This window comes from Chelonoidis abingdonii, chromosome 3 (assembly GCF_003597395.2).
Source record: "Chelonoidis abingdonii isolate Lonesome George chromosome 3, CheloAbing_2.0, whole genome shotgun sequence".
Lineage (NCBI taxonomy): Eukaryota > Metazoa > Chordata > Testudines > Testudinidae > Chelonoidis > Chelonoidis abingdonii.
This window is the reverse complement of record NC_133771.1, coordinates 17,841,298-17,853,248: the sequence shown is the minus strand read 5'-3', so window position 1 is coordinate 17,853,248 and position 11,951 is coordinate 17,841,298. Positions and strand designations below refer to the sequence as shown.

Genomic DNA, 11,951 nt, shown 5'->3' with positions numbered 1-11,951 from the left:
AAAATCCTGGTTGGTGGCAGCGATATCAGATCCAAGCTGGGTATAAGCTTGGGGGAGGTTCACAGTAAACACTCAGATTTTGAACGCTAAGTCCAGATCTGACACAGAAGTTTACCACAATTGTGCATTCAAGGATAGCTGAACTGAAGGCAGTGGGATTACTCATAAGAGTAACTGCTCCTCAGTGCAAGTAAAGGGGTTAAGAATCTGGCCCTGTGCAGAGGTCTCAAGTTGGCAAAGTTGTAGTGAGTGAGTTTTTCTGAGTACTAATATGGTGCACCAGAAATATGGACAATCTATTACCATACCTGTTAATATACCCACTAATAATCAATGGGGAACTGAATGAAACCAAGGACTAGGAGCAGGAGCTCATGGGCTCTGTTGCAACACTACACATTGGCTCAACCACCTCTCTGCCCCTTCTGCAGGGAAGGAGCTATGCCACCCAGATCTTGTTACTGCCTTCCCCTTGCATCCCAGCTCCCACAGCCATCAGATGGCAACCTTTCCCCCCCATCATCCTCCAGCTGTGCATGGGTTGGGGCGCACCTCTGCCAATAGGGGGACAGTAACCAAAGCTGGCTGGCATAATCACACAGCCCCTTGTGGAGAGGCAGCAAGCCAACTTTGAGTGGTGTTGCAAACGGGAAACTGGGCTTCTGCTCCCAGTCCCGGACTCCCCTTCACATGGCAGGGTCTGTTCCTGTGGATGGAAGCTGCTGCTGTGGGGTGACTGCAGTGCAGGATCACTCTCCAGCCCTCTCCTTTCCCCCACCCCAGGCCCTCCCCTCCACACTGGGCTGTAGTTAGGCGTGAGTATGTGAGACAAGATTCAAATGAGTGAGTCTCACAGTTCAGGCATGAGACTTGAGATGTCTGCCTTAGGTGAGCAGTCCCCTTGTGCCACACTTGCTGGGTTGGTCACCATGTGTCTTTTTTATCACCCACACGTGGAAATGGACACACTAACAGGTGCCCAGATTTGCAAACTAAGCTCCCAGCATCTGCTGTAATTCCTGAGTTCTCACTCTGCATTGTGCTTAGGTATGTTCCCTTTTTACTTAATGCCTGTCAGAATGGCCTTGAAATGGGTCTTTGGGCACCATTATAAGGGGAATAAGTCATCAGAGCTTGGAAACTTATGCTTTTTGCTTGACACTTTTGAAATGTGTATATAATACATTTTCCAGTTCATTCATCAGGGTTAACTGGTGGATTCATCTGACAAAATGTGGTGAGAAATATCACTTTGAGCCAAAGTAGAGCAACACGTACATAAAAGCACACACTTTAATAACATATTAACTTGACGCAATCAGCAACTATTTGCTGCTTCAGAAAATTGGCAGCTACTTGCAGTTACATGAGGACACAGTATATACATGGAGATTCTATATCACACTTGGAAGATGATAATGTGTGTGTATGAGTACATATATACATACACACGAATACAACACACGTGTACAGTACTGGAACAATGTGGGCACAGCAGGATGTCCATGGACATCTGACTGTCTTAAAGTCTGCAGCGTGATTGACATGACTGTAAAAAGCACATAAAGGAGACAGCTCAAAGCTCACAAGATTACCAGAGAGCCCTTAACTATCATTTTAAGAGGCAACTCTCTCCCACTGATTTTTCCCATCATTCTTACCCTGACCCCGGTCCTGCACTGCTGTTGCATGACTCAGCATTTTCAACTACATACCACGTTGAATCGATAGTCATGATAGAATAAAGGAAGTTAGAGATTAAAAAGATTCACTAGGTCACCCCATCCATGTCCCTTCCAGTACAGGAGTGTTCCCTGCAGTACATCATCGACTCATTTATCCAGTGGAATTTTAAACGGCAGATATTTCCACCAGTTGCCTCAAGAGGCAATTCCACAGTTGCCATTGGGGGATCTTCCTGATCTGCAGCCTGAGACTGCAGCAAGAAACTGCAGGGATGGGCACATTGCAAATGGGAGAGAGAATCTACTTTTTCTTAATTTCATTCTATTATATACACATTAGAGATGGGCCGGTACCCCAGAGCTGAACAGCCATGCATTTTAAGAAGATTCAGATCCAAAGTCATGTTTTGTGGCTCTCATTTTATAACCTTCATATACTTGGAGACCATCATCCTACTCCCTAGATTGTCACTCCATCCTGACAATTGTTAGTGTACTCTGAATTCCCTCCAATTAATCTACATTTTTCTGTAATTAAAGCACCAAGAACTGAATACAACGAGCCTAATTCAGATCTTACCTACGCACCAGTGTAAATCTGAGGCGACTTGCTTTAACTCAGTGGAGTTACTCCAGGGCATTGGTTTCAATGACATTGGTGTCAGACTGTTAGTCTAAAAATGTCTTCACTGATAGCTACTACACTGGAAAATAATAGCATGTGGAAATGACAATGAAGACATTATAGACTCAGTCTTGAACACCATGCTGCCCTCTTTGTGCCCTTCCTGGGATTTAAAAAGATGGAAAACACACAGCTCCTCAGCTGGGGATTCCCTAGCATGTGGGACTCTCTGGCTGATGCAGGACACATGATAATGCTCTCTTATCCCCTCCTGGCCTGGGGGGCATGATGTGAATGTTTCAGGGGGAAATAGGGCATAGCCAGAGTGCTGGTGAGCTCTGGCAATTCCTGGCTGATGGAGGGCCCTCTGGGGGGAAAATGACTGGCTGAGCGGTGTTTGTAAGGTGCCTAGGCATTGAGCCCTATGTGACTGCATGTGCATTACCGTGTGATAATGCAGAGCTACATTACATTTGAGAGTATATAACAATCTAACAGAGCTGGGATGAAGAGTGTCTTTGTCTCACAGGTTCTTTCTTTCCAAAAATATGTACATAACACCCTAGAATACTAGACACTTTTCCACTGTGCCCTTTGGAAACCAAAAGCCACAGCAAGCCACAGACTTATGAATCATGGGCAATAGATGCTATGTATCATGTTATGAAATTCAAGATGGTGAAAAAAGAGCCAAGAGAAAAGCCAGGAATATGAAACAAGAGGAAAACAGCCCAAGGACAGGACACACTATGGTTTTTGGTGCTAGCAGATAAAGCTGTTTTAAAAATTGGCATTTGAAGTTATAAAGTTAAAGATGGAAGAAACATGAGAATCAAAGATGTGAAGCACCATGTAAAATAGCAGTGTGGGGATAATCAGAAGAGGGAATCTAAAAATGACATGATAGGTTTATTCATTCATTTAATGACTCCATGGCAAATTTGCTCAGTATACAAACCAACAACATAATCTCTGTTTTTCCTCTTAACATCCAGTCCTGCACACCTTGAAAGTTGAGCTGTGTTTTTTGTGCCTTTCACTTCCTCACCGGTAATAAAGCTTATGCAATCAAAATTTGGCTGGCCATCTGCAAGACACAATAGAATCCAAGGGACTCGGATACCACAGTGATGACTATGGTATAAGAAACTAGATAGGTAGGTAGATACTGGAAGCTCTTCCATAGCAGTATTGATTTTGAGCTGCTACCAGGACATAAACAAACCTGGTTTCTCAACTAAGGAAGCAGATATTCTAAACACATGTAGGACTTGATTGAAAGCTCATTGAGGTCAGTGAAAAGACTCCCAGTGACTTCAATGGGCTTTGGCTCAGGCCTCTGTGGAGACAGAAGGGCTACTGCAGGGGAAGTCTTGGCATAGTTATTGGAAAGCTCACACACAGGCTGCCATGCATCACAGTTTAACTTTTCCCAAAAGCTGAAATTTACTCCATTTCCATCAGATGTTGAATATTTGCATCTGTTTAAAGCAGTGTCACATAGTAAATAGCAACCCCCTGGGAGGTACAGCAGGGACTCCTTTGAGTCATGGGACTGATCTGTGTAGGTGGGTTGCAGGGAGGGACTTACAGTATGACAGAGATATTTTCCCAGAAAGTCCCACTTGATTTCCCACAAGGCTCTGGGACGTTCAGGAAAGTGGACTTACCATAGGCTGTGTGAGTCATTTCCTTTTGTCAGGAGTTTGAAACAGTTTCATACAAAAACACTTGTGTTAGGTCAAGTAATTATTTTTGGGGGGAGGGGTTTGCATTCATTTTCAGGATTATACCCCATTGTACTTTAGTCTCCAACGCCCACGTTTTAAAATAAATGGGTGAGATGAAAAAGTTGTGGTCTTGGCCATGTGTGGTCATTAATGATCAGTTACCATTTTCACAAGAGTAAAGACTTAAATTCCAGCTTCCTGGCCAAATTCCAACTCTGGGACTAGTCTACCTAAAATCTCCTGAAACTTCAGCTGGATAGGATATTCTTCACTTCTTGTCCTGAACAGTTGTGTGACGTTGCTGTGCGCTATTTGGAGCGGTGTCATTCTACATTAGAGGCTGCTGCATTCTTTTGTAGTGGAACCGCTGGAGCAGTAGCTACTTATAAGTTATACGTTTGTAAAAGTCTGCAGCTACTTGCTTTAATCATACAAGTACTCCCATTTACTTCAGTGGGGCTGCTTGTGTGAATATAGTGAGCAGAGTTTGGTCTTAAATTTGTAAACAGCATAGGGATATGAAAGGCACGATACATCGTAAATGTAAACTGATATGACTATGAATAATAATAAACGCACCAGATGGCTAAATGCATTATCGGGGCATTGTATTCTAAAATACTCATTCTTTTTTTCCTGATCTCAGTATTGTGATTTTATTGTGCCCAAATCCATTCTTTTAACAGATTCAGTTGATCAACAAGTTAGTGGATTTTATTTTTGCAGCATGTGAAGTCCACACAGCTCACGTGTGTGCAAGAGACAGGCAAAAGAATCATTTTCTCTGAACTGGTCTAATTCACAGATGGGTTTGGGACTCACCACCCGCAGCACCTTCTGCTGGCGACTCCAGGAATTAGCTCTATCCAGTGGAGCACCCCCTCCTGGTGGTGTCCCGTCTGTTGTTCTGCCTTCTGTTGGTGTCTCTGGACCCGCGTTGCTCCCTGCTTGGCGGCGTCCTCTTCGAGGCCACTGCCCTGTGGCAGTGCCCCTTAGTCTATCTGCACCCCGTTCTGGGGAATCGATAATCAGCAGTCCCACACTCCAGCCACAATATGCAACCATGTCCAATTGCCCTCTGTGTCTAATCCCTCCTGGCAGGGATCTGGCGTGGTACAATGGTCATCCCCTACGGCCAATGGCTGGGTGTACTGCGTGGGGGCGGGGGGGGGAACCTAGACCCACCCTCTACTCTGGGTCCCAGCCCAGGGACCCTCTGGTGTCAGCCTCACTGTCCTCCTCCTTTTCCTCCTCAGTCCATTTCCCTGGGCCGCTTCCCCTATGGCCCCTGGCACCTGCTAGGCCCTTCCTCTCAGGGCCTGCAGCCTGGTGGCTATGGGCTAGTGCCTTCTAGCCTCCCTGAGCCTGCCCAGCACTGCGCTGTCCGCAGTGCTAGTCTCCCCCTTGGAAACTGACCTTCCCCTTTCAAAGGCCTGGGACAGACTGACTGCTCCTGCTCTGGGCAGCCTTTATATACACCTGAGCCTGGCCCTGATTGGCTGTCTACAATCTGGGCCCTGATTGGCTCCCCATAAGCCCTTTTCTAATTGGCTCCCTGTCTGCGCAGGCCCCCTGGCCTGTCACAGCTCACTCTCACAGGGAGTGGGGCAGTCCGCCCCACTACAGTCCTTTTTTGATAAATGTGGATTCTGCTGTGTGTTTTCATGGTTCTAACCTCATCCTCTCTCAGGAATCTACCCTCCTCTAAAAAATGGGAGTAATTTATGATAGGCATTTATCCATTGTAAGTTGTTTGTTATCTAAAGAATATGTTGAGCTTCAGCAATTGCTGACCCCAGCCTGCCCAGATAGAGTCTGGATGTATTTTTCCTCTCTGAAGTGACAGTTTATTCAGCTTGCACAACCCTTAAAGCACTAGCTGCAGGAGGGCAGTATTCCAGGAATGTGGGGGTAGCATTCTTTAGGGTAGCACAGAAGGACAGATCTAACAGTAAGGATGAAATTAACAAACAGAAAGAGTGGCTAGGGCACCAGCTTGGGATTCAGGATACCTAGGTGCAAGTCCCTGCACTACCACAGACTTCCTTTGTGACTCTGGGCAAATGATCTAGTTTCTATGTGCCTCAGTTTACCACCTGTACAACTGGGGATGTCATGAGGCTACATACATTAAAAGTTGTGTCGTGCTGAGATATTATGGCAATGGGACCATATACATACCTAACATATATTGAAAACTTCAGTTGAATGTCAGGATAAACTTTCTGAGAGGGAGATGTATTCAGCTGTAAAAGTGTCTCTCAAAGGAAGTGGTCAAATCCCCAGCACCTAACTGTTTAAAACTAGACCCGTGAAAATGTGCTGCAGGGGATGCTGATTAGTGGGGAGGTGGATTGATGGATGTTTTTTCCATCTCTTACTTCTGTGATTCTAAACGCATCCCCCTGTTAGCTCTTGTTTTTTTGCCCCATGAGAGAGATTCTAGACTCGAGCAACCCCAGGTAGAAAACAGCATGTTAGATAGTGATGCCAACATGCTATGGACAGTTAAGGAGCCTGATTCTGGCTGTGTGCATATTCTGTGTTGCACACTCTGCTTTTAAATTTGTTCCTTTCTGGGTACGTCTACACTGCAATAAAAGCCCCACAACACAGCCATGGCTGGCTTGGGTCAGCTGACTCAAGCCCGGGGGCCTTGGGCTGTGGGGCTCAAATTATCTGAGATTTCTGTGTGTACACTTCATAATTTTGGAGGATGCTTAGATACCACAGTCATGTGCTCCAGGTGAGAGATTAAATAGACCTAGAGGTGAAAGTTTCCGTATCCCTTTACCAGACTCGTAATCTGTACAAACCCCCTGAAATTACTCAGTTTGTAATGTTCATTTTATGTGTAGAACCCAGGGCACCAAGGTGTGTTAGCATTTCAGCTGAAGACTATCTGGAGAACATTTCCTCTCCCAATCTTCCCTATACATGCCACTTGCTTTACTTGGTTTTCGATTGGATTGCTTTAGCTATTGGTTGACTGAACTATACAGACTGTGTGTGCCATGCTTTGTCAGGATGCCTTTGGTTAATGTTGAGATAAGTATAACATCCAAGTAACATTTTTTTTTATGAGAAGTGTAATGTAAATTCCTTTTCTTGACAGCTGGCTAGAGCTGGACACCACATATTATGTCAAATTAGTTCCTCTTCTTCTTGTGATAACTTGAGTGGGGCATTTCAAAGGAACCAGATGTTTTAATCTTTCTTGGCTAGCTGGCTGCCAGACGTCTGGGACACAGAAGCTAACTGGAAATTGCATGGATGCTGACCTTTTGAGGGGCTTTTGCTTTTTGACGTTCTTTCTAACTCTGCCCTGCATGTTATCATAGCATCATGGAAATGAGATTAGGTCACCTAGACCGCCCTGTCAATGCAGTACACTTCCGTTCTGCGTATTCCCAAGAGCATTAGCCCCTCTAAGTAGAAAAGATTGTCTGGCTTCAAGTTCTGGCTTCAAGTTCCAGCTTTACTACTGGATTCCTGTGAGACCTTGAGTAAGTTACTTAGTCTTTCTCTTCTACTGATTTCAGTGGAAGTTAGGAACCTAAATACCTTTGGGGATTTTGGCCTTAGTTCTCCATCTGTCACATGGGGCCTATAGCACTTCCCTACTTCCAAGGAGTGTCATGAGGATCAACATATGAGACTGTGAGATGCCCAGATACGATGGTGATGGGCACCATCTACCCAGGTCGGCAGTCAATTTTAAATGATGGGGCTTTCCCCACTTCTCATGGGAGGCTATTGATCAATTACGGATGGCTTTCGTGAGGTTCTTCTCCTGCTCAGGATAAGGCTTATCATGTTTACTTCTCACAGATAGGGCTTCCTAGGGGATAAGGTTGCTGGGGGTGGCCTGGATGCCAGAGCATTAACTGGGGACATGCTGGCTCTACTGTTCCTGCTTGTGCTTAGGAAAAGGGGGTCAGTGGTTTCCCCCATTTTATTCAGATTGTTTATATGGAAATAGGGATCCAGCCTGCCCCATTCTATTTTCCATCCCAGAGATGGCTGCACTTCAGTGGTGCAGGAAAAGATTCTTTCTCGTAGGCCATGAAGATCTGGTCCAAAAACAGAAAACAAATATAGGAAAAATTTCTGTGAAATTTTACCCTCTTCTCCTTCATTTTTTTTAAACTGAACTTTGCTTACAGTCTGTAATGATCCATGGTGCAATCTGAGACCCTTTGGGAGGAAAGACACTCTATAGCAGGGGTGGCCACATTTACTGACCCTCAGAGCAGCATACGACAATCTTCAGAAGTTTGAGATCCGGGGCATGTTTGCCAGAGCTCTGGGTTTTAGCCCCGCTCCTGCTGAAGCCCTGAACCCCAGCAGATGCACCCTGCAGGACTGAAGCCCTGAGACCCTTTTCCCTGCTGGGCAGAAGTCACAGGCAATGCATGAGGGAACACGTGGGGTTATGTCACTCCCCCGCCCTCGATTTTTGCCTGGGTTTGCTGGCACTGCTCAGTCACATGATGCCATGGAGCCTCCTCCTTGCAGGGCAGCTGCTGGAGCCGGCAAGCTGGGAGCTGCGGCTATAGGGCGAGGCAGCGGCAAACAGCTGGGAGCTGCAGGAGAGCTCTGCTTTTGCTACTGCCTCTCCCCATGGAGCTAAAGCAGAGGCCCCTCCCTACTGCTCCCAGCTGTTTGCTGCTGCCTCTCCATGTGGAGCTAACACCTGGGAGCTGCAGGGAGGGGCCATTGAGGATAAAGGGGGGGCATGTCTGAGGGGGCGTGACTCAAGCTGTTGGGGGGCTGAACTTTTAAATTGTGCCCCCCCACTCTCAGCAGGCACCAGTCATCTCTGGCAGAAGCCTCTAGCCCCCACCCCATTACCACCACCACGGGGCAGAAACTCCTCGCTCCCCCCCTCCAGTCTCATAGGTGGAGAAGGTGGGGGGGGGGTGTTGGAGGGCTCCGTGAGCCACACTTTAGCTGTAAAAGAGCCGCATGTGGTTCCTGATCCAAGGTTTGACCACCGCTGCTATATGAAGACAGGCTAAGATTTTCAGAAATGAGTAGTGATTTTGGATGCCTCTATTTTTGGGTGCCCAACTTAGATTTGTTAAGGCAGGTTTCTTAAACTTCATTGCACCGTGACCTCCTTCTGACAACAAGAATTACTACAAGACCCCAGGAAGGGGGACTGAAGCCTGAGTCGCTCTGCCCCGGGCACGGGGGCCAAAGCCGAAACCTAAGCCCTTCCCCCCGGGGGGGGGGGCAAAGCTGACGCTTGAGGGCTTCAGCCCTGGATGGGTGGGGGCTGTAACCTGAGCCCTGCTGCCCAGGGCTGAAGCCCTCAGGCTTCTGCTGCAGCCGTGGGTGGTGAAGCTTGGACTTTTGGCTTTAGCCCCAGGCCCCAACAAGTCTAATGCCAGCCCTGGCGACCCAACTTTGGGGTCCTGACCCACAGTTTAAGGACCACTGTGTTAAGGGATCTGATATTCAGAGGGTGCTGAGCCCCTGTCCTCTGAAAATCAGGCCCATTTATGGCACCTCAAACTTGACACTCCAAATTGTTAGTTACTTTTGACACGCTTGGCTGCAAGACACTATTTTCAATCCACCCTACATGCTTCCTGAACTTTCTGCCTGTTCTGGTCTTTGGCATTTCCCTGGCTTCTGTTCAGTTACCCTCCAGAGAATATGTTTCCTCTACTGCCCACGCTGAAGAGGAGTCTTGCCACTCCAGTTCTCTCCAGAAACTGCTGTGCCAGCTTGTTGATATTCACAAGTTAGGGCTTTGGGTTTTTTAAGATGTCTGTTTCCTGACCTGATGAGACTCTACTAATAATGCTAGAAGTGTAAGTGCTGATGCCTTGGCTGCCAAACATGAAAGGGTTGCCAGTAAATGCAGTTACAGTTCTCAGCCTCAGCAAAGACAGCAAGTCTAATACAGTATAAAGCAAGATGAGTGGATTACTTCCTGGTCCTTTGCTTGGGTAGCTGTGCAGGCTCAATAATGATAAGGGTAATCAGATCTCATGCTTCAAGGTGTCAGCTAATTACTTAGAGATCAGGAAGGACTTTCCCTCCATGTGCAGTGTTGCACACTTGGCCAGGTCCTTTTTCACACTTGTCTTTGGGGTGTTTTTTAGCTATATAAAATAGTTATGCCTTAATTTTCAGTGTCCTGCAGCTTTAAATCTCTAAGGACTCTACTGTCTGCAGAAATGAAACCACCATTTTGTGTTGATTTTAGTGTAGGGTGTCACGGAAGGAACACACGTATTATACTTTCTCATGGAGACTTTACTTTTGTTTTCTTAACGCTAACGTGTATGGAAGACACTTATGTTCTGTAAAAGCAGCAAAGAATCCTGTGGCACCTTATAGACTAACAGATGTTTTGGAGCATGAGCTTTCGTGGGTGAATACCCACTTCGTCGGATGTTCTGTAGTTACATAAAGTATTGGCCTGCTGGAGACACCACCAAACTAAATGAACTGATGTTCTGACTCTGTGTGGAAATGCTAATTTACTGTGTGACCAGGTCCTCAGCTAGTGTAATTCTGGATAGTTCCACTGACTCTGCTGATTTACAGCTGAGGACATGGCCTTGTAACTGAGGGGAGCAAAATACCCTGCTCTTACTAAGACTTCCATGGTCCAAAACAATAACTGTAGTGTTATGCACTGTTACGCTGGTTTGTAATCGTACAAAGGAATGGTTCAGTTTTGCCTTAATTTCTCTTCAGTAGCATTTGAAATAAAAGATAATATGCTAAGATAAAGGATTAGAAGAAGGAATACTGTATACCTGTCTCACGAGGGCTTAATGTCTGTAAAGTACTTTGGGAAGAGGAGGCTATAGCACTGCAGGAGGTGTAACATTCATAAATCCATTGATTGCTTTTCATTTTTGGATGTTAAATCAGTGTCTTGAAGAGACTTGTGTTACCTCCTAGATCTTTTTTTCCCCACCTCATCTAAATATTTAGACCAATCTAAAGAATTAACAATATTCATTATAAAAAAAATGATGTCTTACTAAGTTCACAGTGCCTTGCATTCCGATATTGAATCTGGCTGTCTGGGCATTCATAGCACACTCCTGATGGTGGTAAATGAGTATGTCTTTGTCTGCTTACAGTATAATTAAATATAAACTGAGCCTGTAGCATAATGCAATAATTCAGTTTATTACCAGCTGAAATAACCCATCCTAATGATTGTGTTGTTCTTGTTGTGCTTTTTCTTGCAGTTCCCAAGAAGCTTCTGCATGAAACCCAGCCAAAGCCAACCAACTACCAAGGAATTCAGCAACCACATTTTCCACAGCAGCCAAGAGTGTACGATCTGAATGTTATAGGGGACGGCGTGTTCTTTCCTGATGTCTCGCCGGCCATTCTAGAGCGCGTTCTGCCAGGTAGCTAAGGCTGAAACAATATTTACAGAAACCTAACAGCAGTGATTACAATGATGAGTTCCCATTAATGGACACTAAATACCAGAATCTGTACTCGGGCATTTGTGCAGTTCATAGGCCCCACCATTTCGGAGCAGTGGGAGAAATACAGTTTTGTCATTGCACAACTACTTCATGACTTTGTGGCTTATGAGTTCTCTGTACCGTTTCAGCAGTGAAGTACAGTAAGTGTCTGTCAGCACAGTACAATGATTACCATACAGGTTTAGAGCATGATCCTCCTCCACTGAAGTCAGCGGCAAAGCTCACACTGGCTTTAGTGAGATTAAGGCTATGCTTTTATTCTGTGTAACATCTTTCATAAAACTCTATCCCAAAATGCTTTGCAGCCTTAACTGATATAATTGCAAAGAAGAAAAAAGGCCAGAGAAAGTCAGAGGCAACAGGTTTGAAATGGGATGCACACGTTGCAAAGATAAGGGGAGGTTGTTCCAAAGACTGGGAGCTGCAAAGGAGAAGGCTC

The 11,951-nt window shown here is 45.7% G+C and overlaps 1 protein-coding gene across 1 annotated transcript in view; it reads left to right on the top strand.

Moving 5' to 3' along the window:
* LOC116836489 (protein eva-1 homolog C-like) overlaps positions 1-11,951 on the top strand; it is a 331,266-nt gene that overhangs the window by 299,432 nt on the left and 19,883 nt on the right. Inside the window, exon 6 of the mRNA XM_032800125.1 lies at positions 11,264-11,428. Within this exon, the coding sequence (XP_032656016.1) occupies positions 11,264-11,428 (165 nt within the window). The remainder of the gene's footprint in view (positions 1-11,263; positions 11,429-11,951) is intronic.